This window comes from Amblyomma americanum, chromosome 4 (assembly GCF_052857255.1).
Source record: "Amblyomma americanum isolate KBUSLIRL-KWMA chromosome 4, ASM5285725v1, whole genome shotgun sequence".
NCBI lineage: Eukaryota > Metazoa > Arthropoda > Arachnida > Ixodida > Ixodidae > Amblyomma > Amblyomma americanum.
Genome location: NC_135500.1, coordinates 21,989,997 through 22,012,906, shown reverse-complemented (window position 1 = coordinate 22,012,906; position 22,910 = coordinate 21,989,997). Strand labels below are relative to the sequence as shown.

The 22,910-nt window shown below is 47.6% G+C and overlaps 1 protein-coding gene across 2 annotated transcripts in view; it reads left to right on the top strand.

Annotated features, from left to right (window-relative positions):
- The window catches only part of LOC144130047 (uncharacterized), an 836,651-nt gene that overhangs the window by 699,922 nt on the left and 113,819 nt on the right, over positions 1–22,910 (top strand). For both annotated transcript variants that reach the window (XM_077664079.1, XM_077664078.1), the window contains exon 8: positions 6,733–6,892. In XM_077664079.1, coding sequence (XP_077520205.1) covers positions 6,733–6,892 — 160 coding nt within the window. The remainder of the gene's footprint in view (positions 1–6,732; positions 6,893–22,910) is intronic.

Here is a 22,910-nt window from a genome sequence, read left to right as displayed (position 1 = left end):
CCGAGAACGCTTCTTGCTTTCGCCGCCGCCGAGTCATTCAGCTCTTCGTGGGCGCAGGTATGCCCAATAAACAGTCTCTTTTGGAAGCAGTTTTTCGCTGCCTTTCAGACAGCCGTCACCACTGCGTGACTTCATTTACCACCTCGCAGTTCATAATAAACTGTTGTATAGTGTGTGTGTGTGTGTGTGTGTGTGTGTGTGTGTGTGTGTGTGTGTGTGTGTGTGTGTGTGTGTGTGTGTGTGTGTGTGTGTGTGTGTGTGTGTGTGTGTGTGTGTGTGTGTGTGTGTGTGTGTGTGTGTGTGTGTGTGTGTGTGTGTGTGTGTGTGTGTGTGTGTGTGTGTGTGTGTGTGTGTGTGTGTGTGTGTGTGTGTGTGTGTGTGTGTGTGTGTGTGTGTGTGTGTGTGTGTGTGTGTGTGTGTGTGTGTGTGTGTGTGTGTGTGTGTGTGTGTGTGTGTGTGTGTGTGTGTGTGTGTGTGTGTGTGTGTGTGTGTGTGTGTGTGTGTGTGTGTGTGTGTGTGTGTGTGTGTGTGTGTGTGTGTGTGTGTGTGTGTGTGTGTGTGTGTGTGTGTGTGTGTGTGTGTGTGTGTGTGTGTGTGTGTGTGTGTGTGTGTGTGTGTGTGTGTGTGTGTGTGTGTGTGTGTGTGTGTGTGTGCGCGCGCGCGCGCTGCTTCGCTATTTTGTATGTGATGAGCTACCAACAAGCCCAAACTGCCACATTATTAGCACACATGCACATTGTCAACGTTTGAAGCGCGATGTGAGCCTGTTATCTCACATGTTTTCTGTGCAGTGGAGGAGCGATTACGCGTTTCCATGTGCCGAAAACTATCTGCGAAGTACCACATGCATGCGTCATCGCCCCTCGTCTGGCTGGTAAGTTTCCGAGTGCGGGAGTATGTACGTGAGGCATCATCACGCGAGGCAGAATTTTCCGCAAGAAAAACGTTCAACCAGCTGATGGCGTCCGCCAGTGTTAGGCGTACGTCCACTGCAGACCTCTATAGCCAGCGGGAGGCAGACTATAGTTGGGCGGAACTAAAGCTTTATGGCGGGTCGTGCCGTGATTCGTTTCCGCTTGCAGCCCACAGGAAGTAATTCACGAACATAGAAATCGGAGCGACCACAGCTTAGTAAGTCATAAGGGCTGTCTGCAATCATACTTCCTGCGTACCTGGTCAACAAACATCCCGATAATCGACAGCACAGTGCGTCGTTTGATGAGGAATGCGCGTGCATTTTCTCACTCAGATGTGGCGTTGAATGAAATACGTTCGAACGCGACTGCTGCGCGCATGCCTTTCAGGATTCCTCGAAGCTTAGTGTATGTGCACTTCACTACAGCAAACAAGCGACAGCGCGCACGCGCACGCGTTATAATCGCCGATGTATACAAGCGAGAGCGCTATCAGCAGTTTGCTCTGCAGTCTGCGGCTGGCCTCGGTATCTTCATGCATTTCTTTCGTGCCCGCGGAGCCTAATGCTACTGTATACGTGCGCGTTTGAGCAAGACGCAAATTCCCGCTATGGGGGGCTGTGGAGGGCCCCCATAAAAGCAGTGGAGCGCGCAGACTGACTGAAGTCCTGAGCTTGCACCTCACCACCATGACCACTGATCTGATTAGTTCCGGCTTTCGGTTTCCGACCGCGTTTTTGGTCTTTAGAAGTTACGCCTTATATTTGTTGGATTGCAAAACGTCATAGGAATGACGTCGCGGCAGATGATTTTTCGCAGGCGCTTTGTATGTGGAAGGGTTTCGCGACTTGGATTTGCAGTCTTCACAGCATCGCTCAAAAAAATAAAACGTCGGTAGTGTTCCCCAGGTATAATCTGCCTTAAGAGGACTTCTTGTTGGGCAAGTTGGTACTTGAACATTGCACTTTTTAGGCGCCCAAACCACTCACCCACAAGAGAAGGAAACGGAAAAACAGTTTTTTGAAAGATGCTTATCGTGTACTACTTGATGTATGAATATGCTTCTTGCGCAGGCGCCGGTTGACTGTATATATAGGCATGTATGTGGCTTCTCCAAATTAAACCAGTTGTGAGTGGCGCTCTGTCTCGTTTCCTTCTCTTTGTGTGTGGCTTTGGCGCCTAAAAAGTACAATAATCTGCCTTGCTTAGCTTGATATTTCCTTTGAGAGTAGTTTCAGGTCTCTGTTTATTTAGTGAGGTGCCTCCAGAAACAAGCCATAGCTTATCTTTGCATGGCACACGAAAGAAAACAAAATTAAAATAGTTGAAGATTAGGGTAATTAGGCCCAATGCCACGCTAGCATGACTTCAATTGCGGGTTGGAGCTGCGGCCTACTCGGTGGTACAAGGCTACCACCTAATTACCACCCCAACTTCTTCTTCCTTATAACTACTGTGCAAGCATTATTAAATCACGTTCTCCGCCAGACCTCTGCTGCTCATTCCGCTTAGCTCGGTGCGTCTAGGGGCGGTGCCGCCTAATTAGAGCCCCAGGTTCTCGCCTGGTTACCACCGGCTACACCTTGGCAAGTAAGCCACTCGGAGGGCAGGTGAGCAGTAGCGCAGTGGCGCAAGGCAGGTGCTATGGCAGGTGTCGCTATCGGTGGAACTTGAGATGGGTTGCGACCCAGGATGCTGTTCCCCAGTAGCCTCTCACGAGTAAATGGGCTGCCGCATCACACGGTGGGCAGATTACCCACCACCCAGTGGGCAGGTGAACCGCCTGCCGCTAAACCGGCTTCAGGCAGACGGACGGACGGACGGGCGGGCGGGCGGGCAGGCAGGCAGGCAGACGCACAATACCTAAATGCAGGGAATGGCCACTAAAACTACGGCGGAGGCAGAACGCCGCTTGGGGAAGTCGTCTAAGAAGGAACCCAGTTTAACACTGGGTTCTTAAGTTAGATCTTAAGTTCTTAACTCAGGTGAAGACTTACGATGTCAATTATCTGCCGACTTTCCCGAGCACCATTCTGTTTTAGCTATTGTTGGCTTTGTCTTCTGTAATCTAGAAAAAAAAACTGTATTCGACATCGGCGCCATTTACACGTCATCATGATTTCACGCATTTTTAATTTTTTACTCGAAAATAACACGGCTCCCAGGTGGCGCTATGAAACTTGTACTAAGCTCCGTCGTCATGTTGATTTTAAAAATGCGTGACGTCATGACTACATGAAGAGCTGGGGATGATTGTGTAAGTGCTCCGTCAATTCTGCTCTCACAAAAAGAGATGTCCTATCTTTTATCATTCAAGAGTGACGCTCGATGACTCATCTATCTTTCACTACTCTGTAGTAATGCCTTGCAGGCATTATCAAAAGTATAAAAATCTGTTTCTTGTATGTAATAAAGATCAGTTGGAAGTGAGCGCTCGTGTTGTGTGTGTTATTCTCGTCCTTGTTTTTTGCGCTTTTACGTTCGGCATGAAAGTGTCGCCGATTTTGAATACAGTTTTTTCTGGATGACAAAAGTCAAAGCCAAGAATGGCTAAGACAGAACGGTGCTTGGGCAAGTCGCCATATAACAGGAACTTTCAGCCAGGCGCCGACCAGCAACGAGCTGTCCGCCTGGCGGCTGAAGCCGCGAAGAATCAATGTATCTTCGCCAGTCTGTTAAAGCCAATCGCTGGTCTAGTTGGTACACACTGAATAAAGGAAAAGTTCCACAGCGCTAAAAAAGGTGCCCACACAGAAGACTGACAGGACAGCACATGTCCTAGCGGTCCCGTCTTCTGTGTGCTCGTCTTTTTTAGCGCTGTGGAACTTTTCCTTTATCCGCCAGTCTTTAGTCGCGGAGGTTCCGGCCCCGTCCCCTAGGCCTGCTTGCCAGGGGCGGGGAGTAGGGGGCCTTCTACATCGGTGGAAATAAAGTCCTAATCACCATCATCATCATCCCCCAATAGCACTTTCGTTTTGGATGGCACAACAAAATTTTACATACTCACCTAACCACAATAATTGAGGTACGTTTTCAGGTATTCCTCGAATAAATATGTAAATTTAATATGAATTAAGTACCAAGAAAGCCAGAATAAAGAGATATGAACTGTATTTTAATAGCAGTTGTCATATTGTCATATCAGACTGACAGGCAAAAATTAGAGTCCAGAACTTAGCGGCCCGCTATGTTTCTGGGAATTATAGCAAATACATTAGTGTGTGTGGCATAAAACAGGAATTAGAATGGGAACATCTTGAAGTAAGAAGGAGAAAGCTAAGGCTTAAATTTTATCATAATATATATTACAGCAGGGTTGCTATTCCTAGGGCGAAGTACATTTTTTTATTCACACTACACATCCGAGTGGGTTGATCATAACCATAAAGTGCGCGAATTCAGAACAAGAACCGATTTGTTCAAGATGTCGTTTTTTCCTCACACTGTTCGAGAATGGAATGCTTTGTCTTCATTTCTAGTTGATATTACTGACAATGAAGTGTTTGCATTGTCATTGTGACTGCCCTTGTAATAACTCTTTTTTTGCTTTGTACAACCTATTCTTGCTTTGTACAACCTACCCCCCACTGTAATGCCACTGTGGCGCCGTGGGTACATAAATACATAAATTTGTCGACGCCAGGGGACGCCGCAAGTTCAAATGGCACGGGAAGCACGTTCGAATCACGGAAAGCTGAGTAAAGAACTATACGAAGAACGCCTGAGGAAATTGGACGATAACAGGTCGGCAGCTAAGGTATTTAAATACCTGTACAGAAAGAGCGTTGACACACAGTGGCGGAAACGAACTAGAAAGCTCGCCAGTAAGTTTGCCAGAGACGAGGAAGGTGAAAGAAAGAGCATTAAACGACAGGTTAAAAATGTCGAAGGTAAATAATGGTTAGATTCAATGAAAATGAAGCCTAGTGTAGAACTATATCGATGCTGGAAAAGGCAGACCAGGAAGGAAGCGTTTTATGATAACTCAAGAGGCAGTGCCCTCCTCTTTGAAGCTAGGTAAGGGTGTCTTAGAACGCGCAGCTACAAAAAGAAATTTAACGAAGAAGATGACACATGTGCTGTGTGTGGTAAATCTGTAGAAACAATAGAACACCTCATTCGAAAATGTGATGGTATACATACCGATGTCGATGCAGGCACAGTCACTCTTCCTGAGGCCTTAGGGCTTAGAGATAACAATAGTCATGTAAATAATCTGCTGTGGAAAGTAGCAAAAAGCGACTGGAGAATTGGTTGCTGAACAGCAGAGAGGTGACATAAGTTTTAAAGTGTAGGAAGACGTATTTTAAAGTAAATGGCGAATTTTATTAACAACTTACAGCAGAGTTAAATAAAAATAAAGAAAAAACAGCATGGTGGCAACTACCACTGCCCCGTTTCAAAGGGGACGCTCCTACCTTCCATCCATTCATCCAGCTTCAGTCGCTGTCTTTAAAACGGTTCAGCTCATCCATACCGGCAGAACGGTTCGCTAAAACATGTTCAGTGCACCTGCGCTCCGCTTATGCTGAACAGGTTAGATTTATCAGAGCGGACCGCAAAACCTAAATAAGGGTTAGCCTCGCGAACACGTAAGACAACCGAAAGAAGACATACGACAGTTAAAAGCGCAGACCTGGACTGATATGTGGCCACGGCACAAGAGGTCGCTCTATCCGCTCTTGCTTGCGTAGATAGGAAAGAGCCCTAGTAGGACCGGAATAATAATAATAATTGGTTTTAGGGGAAAGGAAATGGCGCAGTATCTGTCTCATATATCGTTGGACACCTGAACCGCGCCGTAAGGAAAGGGATAAAGGAGGGAGTGAAAGAAGAAAGGAAGAAGAGGTGCCGTAGTAGAGGCCTCCGGAATAATTTCGACCACCTGGGGATCTTTAACGTGCACTGACTTCGCACAGCACACGAGCGCCTTAGCGTTTTTCCTCCATAAAAACGCAGCCGCCGCGGTCGGGTTTGAACCCGGGAACTCCGGATCAGTAGTCGAGCGCCCTAACCACTGAGCCACCGCGGCGGGTAGGACCGGAAGCAGCGATCTCTTGTTTCGTGGCCATACGTCAGTCCCTGTCTGCTCGTTTAAGTGTCGTGTTTCTTTCTGTTGTCTTACCCTTTCGCGCAGTTAACCCTTATTTCAGTACGAACCAACTAGCCCAGCAGGTCGCGCAGCGTAAAAGCAGTCTGCTAAAAGTACGCAAAACGCGGGTAGGCGTGAGCAAGCGACAGCAAAAAATTTGCGCGCGATCATTCTCATTGATGCCGCGGGGTCAGCGCAAGCAGTGTAATTCCGCTGCCCATTTCCACTCTCAGCCTCTCCAGTTACCTTCTCTCCGCGATGCTAGTCCGCTCTTTCTCCCTCTGCACTTTCTTGGCGTCACGAGGCGTCACGTGAAGGCACGAGGCGGAGGCAGATGAGCGCAAGCTCGACTCGAATTGAAGGTGCTCCTACTGGTCTCGTGATGAGCGTCGTTATCTGGAGGAATGCGCAGAGAACGGTTGACAGACGAAGGCAAGTGGTAAGAAAAGTGGATTATTGCGATTGTCTCGTTTGCAGAGTAATCTGCACCCGAGCCACGCACGCGGGTTTTCATTTAAAAATTAGCGTGCAGGTTTTCTATTCTTGCGCACAAGTCGCCTACGCTCATCTATCTGCCTCCACTGGTGACGCGACGGAGCGATAAATGCGGCCTCGAAAGCATGGGTCGGTATTTGTACAAGCCGCCACAACAACGATGTCGGGATTTAGCAAAATGTCATTACTACTGCTAGCGTGTTAAAATGGCGAACAACCTTTGCTTTTCAGGCGGGCCAACGACACTGACGTCGACTTGCGCTTGGAGTCTGGGGTGTTTGCCTTCGCCCGGCAGTGGGATGCTAACGTCAGGCAGCATGGCGTCAACTACTTGCGTGGGACCACGGACAAGCTATTTCGCAACTTCAAGCATCATTTGGCCGTTCTTAAGGTATAAAAAGACATCCGCAGCTCTGAACTAAATAGGTGGCCTGAATGCCTTACGACGGAGTAACACACGCGAGGCCACCTTGAGTCTCAAGGTGATGGTGCTTGGCGTCACCACGGATCTTTAGCCCCGATACCGAAGCTGTAATCCGCACCGTCGCGATAGGTTTCAAGGTGAAGGGTAGAAACCATGAACGGTTGTGGTCGGGGGCTTGGTCAAGCCCCGGCCGATGGGCTCCCCATCTGTATACCAGGTGCGGAGCTCCGGGACCTTGTTGTGTCTATCAGGGTGAAACACAAGTGACGAAAATACGAACCCTTGATCCTTACATGCCGCATAGATTCTCAATTCCCCCCCTCTCAAAAAAAAAAGATTGAAACCGGAAACGGTACCGCACCGAAGGAATCAAAGTTTCAACTCCGAAATCTCTTGAAAATTTCCCCCGGTTCCTTTTAGTGCACGCTATTGAGCAAATACTCCAGTGGCCGCGCCACCAGTTCTCGTGACATAAAAGTGGCTAGTGGCTAACATAGGTGAGGAATATGAAGTAAAAAAACTCTGCTCCAGGCACCTGTTTGTACAGGTGCAGTCCAAGAAGCAGAGCGATGTATTACTCACACCACAGAAACTTGCTGACTTTGACATTACAGCAACGCCTCACAAAAGCCTGGGCAGCGTTCAGGGAGCAGTTTCTGAGCGGCTGCTAATGGCGAAGAATGACTATGAGCTCCTAGGAAACTTTCGAGGCCAACGCGTACCATCTCTCCGCCACATCACTTTAAGGCGCAAAGGAGACGAAATAACATCTCACAACGTTCTAACGTTCGGCAGCACACGCTTGCCCGAGCCTGTCCGGGTAGCATTTATGAGGTGCCCTGAGCGCCCATGCGTCCCTAACCCTAGGAGACGTTTCAAATGCCAAAGGCGTGATCATGGCAGCAAGACATGTAGAGTCAAGGAGACCTGTGGCAAATGTGCCGAAACTGAGCACAACACCGACAGCTGCCAAGCAACTGAAACAAAATGTGCTAATTGCAAATGTCCGCACGCAGCCTACTCGCGATTCGCGAAGTCTTCAAAAAAGAAAAGCAAATAATCAATCTTAAAGTACGTGAAAGCATATCCTACCCTGAGGGACGAAAAAATTTCCATGAACAGACAGCCAGGACATTTAAACGCAAGTGACATTTCGGCTGTAGACGACGATTCGGTTCTGGAAACCTTGCACTTAAATACCTTGATTTCCCGAGTTCGAACACGGAGGAGACGTCTCGCTCCTTTGGAACACGTTAAAGACTATGGCCATGGAATGGTCATGGAACAGATTTATTTTTGTCCGACGTAAGAAAACGAGGCTTCACAGCCCTTGGATCAGCCGTGATATCATCCACCTGAAACGGCGCTTAGCAGGAAGCGGAAATCAAAGGGTTGTGAGGCTAACCCGCGTGCTCTCAAAGAAGATCTGTTTTCCAAACTTCGAAATGCGCGCAAAAACTTCTATGAGAATACCCTTGCTTCTTTTACGAAACATTGTTCTGGCAAGTTTTGGCGCTTTCTGTCCCGTATTAAGCAGACTGTTGATCAGCTACGCATTAAGGGTGATATTAATTTTGTATTTTAAAGACATTACTAATGAATTAAAAATTACATTTCAATGGGCATTCACTCAGATTACTGACTCCGCATATCGCCCCAGTGTTAACGCATTTCCTCTCTATCTTAGCATGCCGAATTTAGTTTCAAGCCGCGATGGCATATATGCACTTTTACTAAATATAAAAACAAAAAGTCAAATGGCGCCGAAGGCATTCCTAATGCTTTTCTCCATCAGTGCTCTGAGATTATTTCTTACTAGCTTTAAGTGATTTTTAATTCCTCACTTGATCAAAGCTGCCTGCCCAGTGATTGGTTAGTTGTCATAATAGTGCGTCTTTAAGTCCGGTGAAAACTTAAATGCTGGAAACTACCGGCCTATTTCACTTATATGTACGTGTTGCAAGTTGCTTGAGCACATAATAGCTCATCATATATCCAACTATCGGGGATCGGTCAACTTCTTTGTCGAATTTTGGCATGAGTTCTGTAAAAACGTGCTCACTACAACACAGCTATCATCGGTAATTCATGCCTTTTCTTCGGCGATTGAAAATCTTGAACAAATAGATGCAATTTTCCTGCATTTATCTAAGGCATTTGATTGCGTGCCACACAGCTTGCTTATTCAGAGGCTAAAAGAAATCGGACTGCCGGAAAATCTTATCAGTTGGTAGCAAGCGAACCTACACAATCGCAGGCAATTTGGTGAATGTGGTGAAATGAGGTCTGAGTGTCTGCATTTTCTGTCCGGTGTACCGCAATGATCAGTGTTGCAACAGCTTTTGTTGCTCATTTATATTACTGATATTGCTCACAATGTTCATGAAGGGATCACTGTGAAATTCTTTGCCGATGATTGTGTCATTTATTCCGTCATCAAGAATTCTCCCTGTCATCAACTACTGAATGCCAATTTATGTAAACTCGCGGACTGGTGTGAACAAAGGGCGATGAAAATCAGTTTTTCTAAAACCGCGTCAATGACAATTACAACTAAGAAACATCCCTTACAATATGTTTACAAAATTGAATATCAATGCATAAGTACAGTCACATCCATTCAATTCCTGGTCCTGACATTTACTACCAATCTTCAGTGGGGTATGCATCTTAATAATATATGCTCGATATCATTTAGGACAATATGCTACCTACGGAAAAAATTAAAAAAGTCTTCCCCCAGCGTAGAACTCGTAGCATATCGGACTATGATTCGACCAGTCCTAGAGCACGCCTCTGTTGGGTGGGATCCGTACCATGCAAAAAATTCAGGAGGGCACTTTGTTGACCTAAACTGCGGTGAGGCGAAAGCCTTTAGCGCGGTGTTCCAGCTTGTGTCACTGATGTGTTGGTAAGATGTTGATTAAATACACAGTTGCTTGTGAATCTTAAATGCTGGAGACATTGGAGGCCGTTTGGGAGGCATCCGTCTGAATCGACGATTTTCTGCAAACACTCTCCAGCGTCCTAGACAAGAACCACATATGTGTTGGCAGGAAGTAGCGTACTTGTTAGCACGCTCGGCTGTGGAACGGAAGGATGGTGGTTGGAATCCCATCGTGCAAAAAGATTTTTTTTCTTATCGAGTTGCTGAAGAACGTGACACCACAGGGACAGGCTCGTGGCCGTGAGTATGAGCCATTAAACGCTTTTGCCTTAAATAAACATAAATCAGGTGGAGCGCATCCAACGGCATGGAGCCACGTTCATCTCATCCGATTACCGGAAACGTTCATCCATTACTAATATGCTGAGGCAGCTTAAGTTGGAGCCGCTCCAGTTGCGCAGACAGGTTTCCAGGTTAAAATTTTGTAGCGAAAGCTACATTGGCCACGAAGTCGCTGTTTCGCCATGCTCGCATTCCCAGACATAATTTCACCAGCGAAAGTACGAGACACCAGGAGAGGAAGAGCACAGGACAACGCATTCCCACCATGGTCGCACCGCACCACGTGACAACTAGCCAGACAACCAGACTACCCTGCACTTGCAATCAAGATTAACCAAGGCTAACCAAGTTATGCCTTAGCTTTCGCTACGTATATCCTGGCATAGACAAGCTACGCCACTGCCAATTTTTTGCACTTACTATATAAAAACAAAACAGGATTGCCACGTGAATCGTATTTACCTTCTGCACCACTGCCAGAAAGAACCCCGATAGATGTGCATGACCTGACCCGCCTTCTGAGATTTTGCCTGTCAAACACGTACTTCACTTTTGAGGATGTCCCGTTCAGGCAGATTCACGGAGCCGCCATGGGTGCATCGATTTCTGTGACAGTTGCGAACTTGGCCATGGAAGAAATCGAAGGCCGTGCTCTTGCGTCTTTCACGCCTGCCCCAAAAGTATTCCTGAGGCACGCGGACGACTGCTTTTGCATCCTGAAGAAAGAAGCATTGCATGACTTTACTACTCACCTCAACAGTTTGGAGCCTAGGATACAGTTCACCGTTGAAAAGGAAATCAACGGCCACCTCCCATTTTTAGATATACTCGTTTCCAGACATTCCTCACGTATAAATTTCACCATGTACAAAAAACCCACGCACACCGGCCGGTACCTACAATTTAAGTCCGTTCACCCTGATTGCCAGAAACGTTCTGTGGTGTCATCGCTCCTCCGACGAAAAGAAATGTGTTCCAGAGGAGAAGACCAGATTGCTGAAGATGTGCGTGTTACGGCGTGACTTGTCCACATGTGGCTATCCTATACACGTCATGGACTCCGTACAACGCCAAATGGAACGTCCTAGGCTGCAAGCTAGTCCCGCTATCCAGAAACGAGCCGCGATTCCCTATGTTCCTGGCATCAGCGAACCTTTGGCGAGCTTATTACGGTCCTACGAAGTTAAGACCGCGCATGTGCCAGCTCGAGAACTGAGGAGTCAGCTTGTGCACGTCAAAGACAAGCTAAAAAAAGAAAAGTTCCCAGGTGTCGTGTATTCGATACCCTGTGCGGACTGCCCATCTGTGTATATCGGCGAGTCGGGTGACTGAACGAAGAATACGGGATCACCAGAGTGACGTCAAAAACCGGCGCGCAGGTCAAAATGCGCTTGCCGAGCACTCGGTTTCCGCCGCACACAACATAGACTGGGCCGAGGCACGTGTGATTGCAAAAGAAAGGGACAGCAAGTCACGGCTCTATCTGGAATCACTGATTATTCAGACAACAGCGCACACGCTCAATCGAAATGACGGGAACTTGCCCCCAATCTACGCCAGGTGTCTGGGGTCGCTCATGCGCCGTGTATAAACAAAGGACGAAGCTACGTTATGCCTCATTGTGAACAAGGCTCCCGTGGGGGAGCCGAAACGTCATCCCATCTTTTCTTTTGGTCGGCGCCTTCTTCTTTCGTCAAGATCACCAAGGCTGAACCACACAAAAGTGATAAGGCCACACAATGCCAGGACTAAGCACTTCCAACATTTTTTTTTCACATGCACGAGCGGACAATGGAATAGCCTGCCTGTTTCTGTTGAAGAATGTACTAACGTGAATACCTTTGAACTTTCCTTGCAAACATACCTTTTGTAACCCTCTCCTGCCTGGGCAGCCCTGCTGCCTGCGCTATTTGGAAATAAATAAATAAGTTGATGCCATGCGCCGGGGGGCTTAGCGGCGTCTGGTGACAGTGGGCACACAGTACGCCATTGTTGATGTGTGCTTACCCCGTCCCCCACCAGACCGGCTCTCCGGTGTCGGCCCAATCGACATCCTAGAGGTGCACCTGACGGCAGCCTCTGTCACAACCAAAGTTGGCGGGAGTGGTGATACACCACTCCAACTTCAGGCCACTGCCCAGGCAGGGCTATCCACATCTCGGACAGGTACAGCCAAGGCTGCCCTGCCATCTCAAAAGAAATGCTCGCCGCTGGCCTTGAGCCAGCAGGCCGCATGGCTTCCCCCATCGGCAGAAGCCAAAAATCCATACCCCCGCGGGTTCCCCGCGGGATCCCAGCGCATCCTGCGAGGCGGTGGATATTAGCAGTAGCCCGCCTCCGCAGCCAGTGTGGGACGCAACTCTCTTGAGCAAAAAAAAAGGCGGGGGGAGGGATGCCAATACGGGCCCCACAAAACCGGGAGCATAGCTTTTAATTAAATTCCCACAAGGTATAAGATATGGCGTTCCTAATTCAATGGAATTGTCGAGGCATGTTAAAAAACTAGTGACATAAAAGATAACCTAGAATATTCCCCGCTTTTTTTGAGCCTCCAAGAGATAAACTTAGGATTAAAACATCATATAGTTTGAGTGAATATAAAGACTTTCGCAACGACAGAGGGCAAGCCAATAGGCTCTCCTGGAGGTACTGCCATAGTCGTCCAAAATAGTGTGGCCCGTCGCGAAGGCGTGCTCCAGACTACATTTGAAGCTGCTGCAGTCACTGTCGTACATTTTAAACCAATTAAAATATGTTCCGTATATCTCCAACCACGCCTAACAGTAACACTCTATTAATTAGAAGAACTTCTAAATCGATTACCAGAGCCATATCTGTTAGTCGGGGATTTTATGGCTCACTCCAATTTGTGGGGAAGCGAACAAACGGATACTAGAGGTCGTATTTCAGATCTTTTTCTGTGCAATAATATATGCCTTCTTAACACAGGCAAACACACATACTGGTCTCCGAGCTCAGGAAAATAGAGCTGCATAAATTTTCTATTTTTACTGATTTTAAATGGAATGTCTTGGACAGCCTGTGTGGGTTGTCCCCGCATCATTTGTAAAATACAGAAACACAGTCGAAACAGAGTCCTTTCAAGTGGCTATACAAATGAACCATATAATAACCTTAATACAGTTCAAGAAATCCACACAGTCTTTTTCGCTGGTAAGCAGACTGCGCCGGGCCCTGACGAAATACACTATCAAATGCTGGCCCACCTCTAAGGTTTGGGTATCAGGTAAACCACCTGAATCCTGGAAGAATGCCATCATCATTCCATTTTAATACCTCAAAAACCACCACCCTTTGCCAGCAGTTATAGGCCCTCAGCTACGAATGTAAAATTTCCGGAAATTTTAATGCCGAAAAAAAATGAAAAAACAGGTTTTTTCAGGGATTTTGGAAGCATTTGAAAAATATCAGAATCAGGCATAAAACAGTGCGCACAACAGTATTTTCAACACCGATGATTTGTCTGCGTGCTTTTGTGTAGATAACTCCTATATTGCAACATTTTTCTTGATTTCAAACGTCTTAACTACACCTTTGATGATTTTAGTCTGTTTAGTGTTGCTGAACTAGCAACTGTGTTTGCTAATGGCGCAGTCCGGTAACGTTAACGCGCGCTAATGCGCGCCTTGTGAGGGCGTTCCGGCGACAGCTAGGTGAGTTAATTCATGAACTCCTGAACTGCCGTGTAGCTGTGCGGCATCGGCCTTGAATTCCTTGCCTTCACAACCATGATGAGACCTCGTTCGAATATTTTGGCGAACTTTTGACATATTGAACAGCGGTAAGAGTCCAGCGGTGTCCAGGTTCTGCTGCGCCAAGTACGGATGTTCGAATGGAACGCGCTTGAGGAGCCACATTGCAAAGTACCGGAAATGCCCACCGGACATCAGATACTTTGCACAATCAGTACAAGACAAGCTTCGAAAAGTTAATCTGGTTTCAGTCGCTACAGAAGTTGTGAAGCCGGAGAGACTGTCATCAAAAAATGACAGCATGACGAACAAGAAATATGCTTGTGGAATAGCCTCTCAGAATGTATACATAGCCACATTCCTTGACAGAGACACCGGAGTTTTAAAACAAGCTTGATGAGCCCCGGCACCAAAGATTTACTCTAATCAAGCACCTTTGTCGCTCGCTGAAAACAAATACTTGCGGGAAGATTTCAAGCTTCTAAGGGCAGCATTTGTACCGCCGTCAAGGCATTCGCTAGACGGGCGGCTTTTGGAAGCCTACTATTTCCGGATGATGACGCAAATGGAAGAAAAAATCAGTTCGGCGCTCAGCATCTCATTGCTTACTGACAGCTGGACCAACGTGTACGTGGAGAGTGTCATGCAATGAAGTAATGCTTTTACCAAAATGTGCATCTAATATCACCATTCTCGACAATCAGCCGCATAAGGGGTATACTACGAATAAAGAACAAATAAGGGCTACGTTAATGCCAATGCCAGAACGTAATTCCATCTTCTTTATCTTTTGGAAAGAGGTAAATTTGATTTACGCATAAATAAGCGGACGCAGCGACTGCACTGATCAAAATATTACCCGCAGCTGCGGCACAAATTCACTTCAAAAATATTGCCATGCGTACCCACGTTCTATATTTAAAGCAAAATGGCATTTTTCTGGGCCAGTTGGTATGAATCCATGATTTGGGCCAGCATGAACTTTGGGACACAAACGAAGAGAGACACGTGGAACACGGAACACACTGCTGACTAACAACTTTATTGAAAAGGCGCGGAACGCGCGGAAATATATACAGTGGTAAAGGTGGAGAGAAGGATGGAGAGGAGGCAAAGCGCATGGCGAAAGAAGGCCGCACCAAAAGCAAATGTAACAACAATCCTTAGAACAGATGACGAAACAGCCGTACCGGGAAAGCGAAATCACTGAGCCCCCCACAATCTTAGGCCGCGTTGCAAAACTGTGCGCACGTGATGGGAACCAAAGCATGATCGAGAATCAGTTCTAAGAGTAGTCACAGGATAAGATCTAGGCCACATCATAGACAGTGAAAGAGCAAAAGCCGCGTCATAAAAACAAAACACGAAACAACTGAAAGAATATATGAATGAAAAAACGGCAAGAGATCACGCCAAAACAAAGCTAGAAGTTTAACATGAAGATGGACATGAGGCTGCGAAATCATGAAAAGCTCTTTCGCCTTCAGGTGAAACGAGAGTTGAATAAAAACCAAAAAAAAAAACACAAAACCAAAAACCAAAAAAAGCCACCACTAACACGGCTAAAACAGGGCTAAAAACCTAAAGTTGAATTAAAACCAAAATTCCAACAATAACACGACTAAAACAGGGCTAAAAACCTAAAGCACGATGTGGGAGATAAAAAAAAAGCACAAACACGGTGCCGAACAGGACGGGCGTATAATTTGGCCAGTTCATGGGACAGGGCAAACATCATGGAGGAACGTTTGGAGGACAGCGCAAAACAGCACAGCTCAGCAGCGCTCACAGTGTTAGGTTCCCACTCGGGACGAACACAATGCAAAAGGGGCAATTCAAGAACGCATACTAAAGCGTCTCAGAAATTTAGGCTGTCTTATAAAACGGTGCCATAGGTAATTGCCACGAAAACTAATTACAATAAATGAAGAAAGGCACGCTAGCTCCGAACTCTTCTGGTTCTTTTGGCGCAACCGTTTAGCAGGTTTTTATAGTTCAGCACATGAATTTTCAAGAGATTTCTACTGATTGGAACCAGACCGTGCTGGTTTTTTTCCAATTTCCATGTCTTCAGAAAAAAGCAGAAAATGCATTTTTTTTCGAAATTCTCTTTTTTTTTTCGAGTCCTCCCATCTCTACCCATAGCCCTCACCAGCTGCCTTGCGAAATTCTCTGGTGTATAGTCAATATTAGATTAACTTTCGTGCTAGAAGCCCCTGAGCTTCTCGATGTCCATTAGTTCGGATTCAAAAGGGAATGCTCCACAACAGACCACCTAGTTCGTCTTGAAAACAGCGCTGGATTAAGGGGAGGGGGGCAGGAGCTAAGAGGGCTGCATCCCAGGGCCTCATCTCGGACGTAGAAGATGGGGGCTCATTTATTCTAACCCGCTTAGTATATGGAACCATGGGCAACGGAACTTCGAGCGACATGTATGAAGCGAGAAAACCAGAACGAGCAGACAGGGCCCCCCGCCTAATGTAAACGCATGCGTTTAGCCTGATTATTTGGGGATAGCTTGTCGAGCTGAAGAAACGGGAATCCCCCGCCATCCCGGCGGGGCCCTCTTTCTTACGAAGCGAGGTGCGTTTGCTTGGAATAGTTTTCATGGTTTCCAGTCACTCTGTCTGTCCAGTGCTGTCTGGAGAGGAGGGGCAAGGGGGAAACACCTAAAACATTTAATGTGAGATGAGGACCTAAATCTCCGTTGCCCCTCGTCACCACCACGCCACCCTCCACCTCTCAAATAGTTTCGCCGCTGTCCTTCTCATAGAAAGAATGTGCTGCAGTACCCAACAGCGCCTCCCATTCGACTTTTCTTTACCGTGATGGTACTTTGGGCGGGGGAAGATGAGTCCGACAGCAGATGATGATGATTCTGATGGCAGAGTCTAGGCAGGAAAGGAAAGAAGACTTCACACGTGCTTTCATCCGCGTGTCGTGGGGCATGGAATGTTCACTGTTCAGGCTAGGGTTGTCGATGAGTGAAGGGAGAAGTTGGAGAGCTGGACACAAAGGCCTGTCTCCAGGGCCCACTCCTGCCTAGTGGCTGCGCGCCATCGCGCGCGCTCGACGGAAAAAGTAGGTCAGACTGGCCGCCAAAATTTCCAGAAGGAAGTAGAAAAAGATGACTCAGAGGCGACGGAGGTGGCGTATAACTTCGCCCGCGCTAGGAGTCGCCCTTTCCCCTTCGTTCTCGCGCTCGGCGTCAACGGGGCGAAAAAAAAATCGAGAACCTCCCAGGACAAACGATTGCTCCTAGCTAATAGGAAGACGAGACTGGAACGGGAGGAGTGAGTTTGTACGGAGGAGGGAATTTGCACAAGGAACTCTATGCGTATGTGAACGCCTGCTTTGGCACTAGTAACAGACAGACGCGGCTCGCGTCTATGAAAGGAAGTTGTCCGCGGGCTGCCATTAAGCCCTGAGCCGCTGGTTAAGCTAGCATAATCCCACCCGCTGATGAGCTCCCGGGGGACGCACAACTCTGGACCAGCCACGGACCATCCAGGCAGCGTGCGCCAGTCATCGGGATGGCCACTGTTGGACACCTGCGGTGGCGTCGGACAGACGAAGTGCCTGGTGCGGTGAACAATTAGCATCCATTCATGCAAAAATTCTCGGTAGTTGTTGTTGTTGAAAACTTTTATTGTACAACAGAGAAAACCACACCGCCTGGGCCGCTCTGTCTCACCCCCCTTTACAGGGGAGAGGACTTAGGAGTGGCCCAGCCGCACGGGATGGTCGCATTCGATGCTGGCCGGGTTGGTTTCGCCGGCGGCCTCTTCTGCCAGTTGGACGGCGGTGATTTGGAGCTCAGGGTCCGAGCTCCGCAACAAGGTTTCCCAGGCTTCCCTACTGCTAATGTTTTGCGCCCTGCCTGGGGAGTAAGCGCACTCCCAAATTATATGGTCGAGGGTTCCTCTCGCCCCACACTTTTTACATTTATCGTCCTCGCAGTCCGATCGGATGTTTGTTTAGTACTGGATTTGGGTATACTCCAGTCTGCAGGCGTCTCCACGCCGTCGCCTGACTCCTATTTAACGCCGTGTTTGGTGGGGGAAAACACCTCCGGCACTGCTTGTAGTGTTCTGTAATCTCTTGATACGAGATTAATTGCCCTTCTCTATCATGTTCGGCCTGAGCCGACCCATCCTGTACAGCACGGAGGTAGAGATCTGGAGCTGCACTGTGGGCCGCCTCGTTACCTCTGACAGATTCGTGCGCCGGGGTCCAGATGATGTTGTTCGTCCTATCAATCACTCCTTGTGTTAAAATTTTGGTGGTGAGGGGGTTTATCCTCCCTCTGCTGAAATTTTGGATTGCAGTCTTACTGTCGCTAGTAATATATCTAGCTTTGGTGCCAGCGCAAGCGATCGCTATCGCGGCTTCCTCCGCTATCTCGGTTTCTTTCCCTAGTATGGTGGCCGCCGTGATGAGGGTGCCCTCCCCATCTACCGCCACTATGGTCATGTATCGACTGTGTCTGTCCCCTGCCGCATCTACGTAGGCGACTTCATTTCGGTGTTTACCCCGATATATTCTTTCTATCGCTTCCGCCCTTTTCTGTCTCCTTTCCTTATTAAACTCAGGGTGCATATTCTTGGGTAGGGGAGGGATTCTTAGGTGCGCCATGATTTCCCTGTCAATGTCGACCCTTTCCTTTTGCCCCCTGTCTGTGGCCATTCCAAGATTACTTAGCGTAGCTCTTCCCACTCGCGTCGTGCTGAGTCTTTCAAGTTGCGAGGTTTTAACCGCTTCCGCGATTTCTGCAATCGTATTATGCAGTCCTAGGGCCAGTAGCTTCTCCGTCGATGTGCAGATTGGGAGCCCTAGGGCCTTTTTTACGCATTTTCTGATGAGCGCGTCTATCTTGCTCCTCTCATCTGTCTTTAGGTTCAGATATGGCGTGGCGTATCCCACTCTACTAATGATGAAGGCCTGTACCAATCTTAGGAGGTTTTTTTCCTTGAGGCCGCCTCCCTTACGTGAGACCCTCCTGATGAGGTTTAATGTCTGGGTCGCGTGGTTTTCTAATTTGTTAATTGTGATCGTGTTCCTCCCGTGTGTTTGTAAGTGGAGGCCCAATATTCGGATTGTCTCTACCTTTGGTATTTCCCTTCCTTCCACGTACACCTGTGGGTCAGAGGGAGGTTTGTTCCTGAGTGCCTTGTCATTATACACGAAGATTTCTGATTTTTCAGGCGAACATTTAAGTCCTCTGTCCTCCGCGTACTTTGAGATGACGTCTGCTGCCGCCTGCAGCGTTTGATTGATCTCTGCGTCGCTCCCTCTTTTGATCCAGAGGTTGATGTCGTCCGCGTACAGGCTGTAGTTTAAGTTGTAGTTCCCAATTTTTTGCAATTCCTTCGGGAGTTCTCTCATGGCCATGTTGAAAAGAGTGGGTGACAGTACCGATCCCTGGGGTGTCCCCCTGTTACCCAGCCTGATCACGCCGGATTGTATTTCCTGGAAAGTTATAACCGCCGTGCGGTCCGTTAAAAAATTTCTGATATAACGAAAGGTATTCAGCCCTATTCCTGCCTGCTGGAGCCCCTCCAGAATGGCTTCGTGCTTGACGTTGTCGAAGGCCTTTTTTAGGTCTTGTCCCATAATGACTTTCGCGTCTTTAGTTCTGGAGTGAATTATGTCTTGCTGCAGCCGCAGTATGACGTCCTGTGTGCTCAGATGGGGTCTGAAGCCATACATCTCGTCTGGCCATTTCTCTGTTTCCTCCATATAATTTGAAATTCTGGTCTGAATGATGTGTTCCATTAACTTTCCGACACATGACGTGAGTGATATAGGCCGGAGGTTTTCCAGCTGCGGTTGCTTCCCGGGTTTTGGAATCAGGATCACGGTAGCCTCTTTCCACAGCGGTGGGATCTCCCCTTTTTCCCAGCAATCCTGCATGTAGCTGGTAAGAGCCTCTATCGAGGTGTCATCTAAGTTCCTGAGCATCTTATTCGTGACTCCATCTGGCCCAGGAGCCGACTTGGTTTTGAGTTTCGCTATCTCCGCCCTTACTTCAGTTCAGCTCTCGTGATGGGCGCGTCTAACTTCTCATTTGGAATCCCGTGGTATTCGGGTAGCTCTCTAATTTCCGTGTCGCATATGTATGTCGCGACGAGTTTTTTCATGAATATCTCGTCGTCCTGTTCTTCGCATGCGTGTCTAACTTTAGCCATTTTGACTCGTGCTTGTGTTTTGGACGTGCCAGGGTCTAATAAATGTCTTAGGATAATCCACGTCTGGGGGAGATTCATATTCCTTTTCATGTCACTACATTTGTTAGTCCAATTTTGTTCACACAGCTTAAAGGCGTAATCTTCTATTTCTTGGTTATGACGCGCCAGCCATCTTCTGAGGTTTTTGTTGTTTCTACCTTGCCTTTTAAGTCGACGTTCCATGCCCTGTTTGGCCTCCCACATGTGTAAGAGTCGGGCATCCGCTATTTCCGGAGCTTTTTCTCCTTCTAGCGTCTTAGTTGTTTTCCTGGTGTCTTTCTTTACCGCTTCGCACCAGTCCTCTATATTTCCTATCTTTGTTATGTCTCTGTTCCCCCTAATCTCTCTAAATCGGTCCCAGTCTGTGATTTTCGGCCGGAAACACTTTTTTCCACTGTTGAGTGGTCGCTCCCCAGATTGAGTTCCGTATTTATCCATTGCGTCGTTTCTACATTTTTAATCAGGGTCAGGTCCGGTGAGGTATCGGCGGTAATGCTGTTCCCCGCCCGCGTGGGGTGTAACGGGTCAGTCAGCAATGTTATCCCCAGGTTATGCGTGTCCTCCCACAACTGTTTCCCCTTTGCGTCTTCCTTAGTGTACCCCCACTCCGGGTGATGGGCGTTAAAATCCCCTACTATAATTAGCGGCTGGTTCCCCGCTATTTTAAATGCCTTGTTCATTATCGCCCTGAAGCGGACCTTCCGTTGTTGCGGTGGGCTGTAAATATTGAGTAGGAAAGTGTTTGATTCCTCCTTTTTACCTGTTAGAATTTCTACAAAGACGTTTTCTATGACGTTGTCTTCTAATTCGTGTTCGATTGTTGCTACGTTTCTCTGCACCAGTGTTGTAACTCTCGATTTGTCCCCTTTTCCACTGTGGAAGGCGCGATACCCTTGTAATTTGGCCGGGCCACCGGGAGCATCAATGTGGTGCGTCTAAACAAAAGGCGAAGTTAGAAAGAGGAGAGCGTGAGAAGAAGCTACAGAAGATGAGAAAGTACCTACTGAATGCAGCTTCCGCGGAACAGTATGATCGCCTAACCCAGAGTCCGTGTCACACTTCCAATAGTACCGACTGTGCTTCTGTGGAGGACCTGCGAACTCCATCACAACGGTTTCCTGGCAAGATGCAAGGTTTGACTCATCTTGGTAGTCTGGATCCTGTGAAAACGGTGCCATCCTCGGTCGTCCATATTTCTGAGCAACCGACGCTAACCGAGCCATGTCCTGTTCCTGAGTCAGCAACGTCTATGCTACTCAACCGGGCCTCTGCCACAGAGATCCAGGTGTCCGGTCCGCCACGCCCGATTTCTACTACTGCTGATCAACAGATGCGAAACCTCTCCGATGAGCCTCCATCTACTGACGAGCGCCAGGAAACAACACTCCAAGAACCGACTCACTTGTTTCCTGTTAGTTTGGCTTCAAATAATCATGTTCCCACCCACAAAGTGTACCTCGAGAGGACGAATGAGACGGCTTCTCGTTGCGGCAACAGACAAATACAGACACCCCCGCAGCGAGAGGTACGTTGCGAGATTCTCCGAAGTGACCCTGCTAAGTGGCCGGACGTTATTACTGACAGCTTTCGGTGTGTATGCCTTGAGAAAGGGCCATTGTATTTTCAAAATCGGGCATAAAATTTTCCGTCTTCTGAAAGGCAACACAAAACTCAGAAACGCTATATGTCACCTCATCTTTTCGTGTGAAAGGCTGTAAAAGGGGAGGCGTACGAGCGACACTGATTAATGTAATCGGAGTCCAAAGGTTCCGTTTACTGTTTCATGTGCAAACTATTTTCGATTTCAAGCAACCTCAGTGCTTTCACCACGCACGGCTTTTCTGATTGGAAAAGGGCCGAAGAAAAGGTTTCGCACATGAAAATAGTGTCAAGCACCGGAACTGCGTGGCAGCATGGCTCGCCCGCTCTAATTTGAGCAGCACAATTGACAAGGAGCTAGTTAAGCATCTTGTCACTGAGACTGCTTACTGGGCATAGGTGTCGAAGCGCGTAGTCGTTGCAGTTGAGTTTCTAGCTCAGCGCAACCTAGCGTTTAGGGGCAGTGAGGAGATTTTTGGTTCACCGAGAAATGACCATTATATGGGAGTGCTTGAGGCCATTGCCAAGTTTGATCCCTTTCTAGAGGAGCACATCAAGCGATACGGGAACAAGGGAAAAGGTCACCCATCGCATCTGTCAAAAACCATTTGTGATGAATTTATCAAGCATATGGCAAAGGCTGTCAAGAACGTCTCGTCGACGAAGTCAAACGCGCAAACTACTTCTCTTTAATGGTTGATTCGACTCCAGACCTTACTCACGTTGATCAGCTGTCAGTTGTTTTACGATACTATTTGAAAGGGAATGTGTACGAACGCTTTCTTGGACTTGTTGCAATCGAATCGCATACCGGCTTGTATCTTTTCGATACCTTGATGTCTCTCTTGACGACCAGTGGCATCTCAATTGATGATTGTAGGGGCCAAGCTTATGATAATGCGAGTAATTTGTCAGGAAAATACAAAGGACTGCAAGCTCAAATCAAACACCTGAACGAATTGGTAGTCTGCGTCTCGTGTGGTGGTCATTCACTGAACTTAGCTGGCGCGTGTAGCGTTGACAGTTGCCTTGAGGCAGTCAGATTTTTCGCTGTAATTCAGAGACTGTATGTGTTCTTTGCTGCCTCACCTGAGCGATCGAGGTATCATTTGGACAGCATGGGCGGAACTGACCGGCCGCTTGTTTTAAAAAGACTCTCTGAGATCAGGTGTTCAAGACACGCTGAATCATATAAGGCCATTCTGAAAAATTTCAAT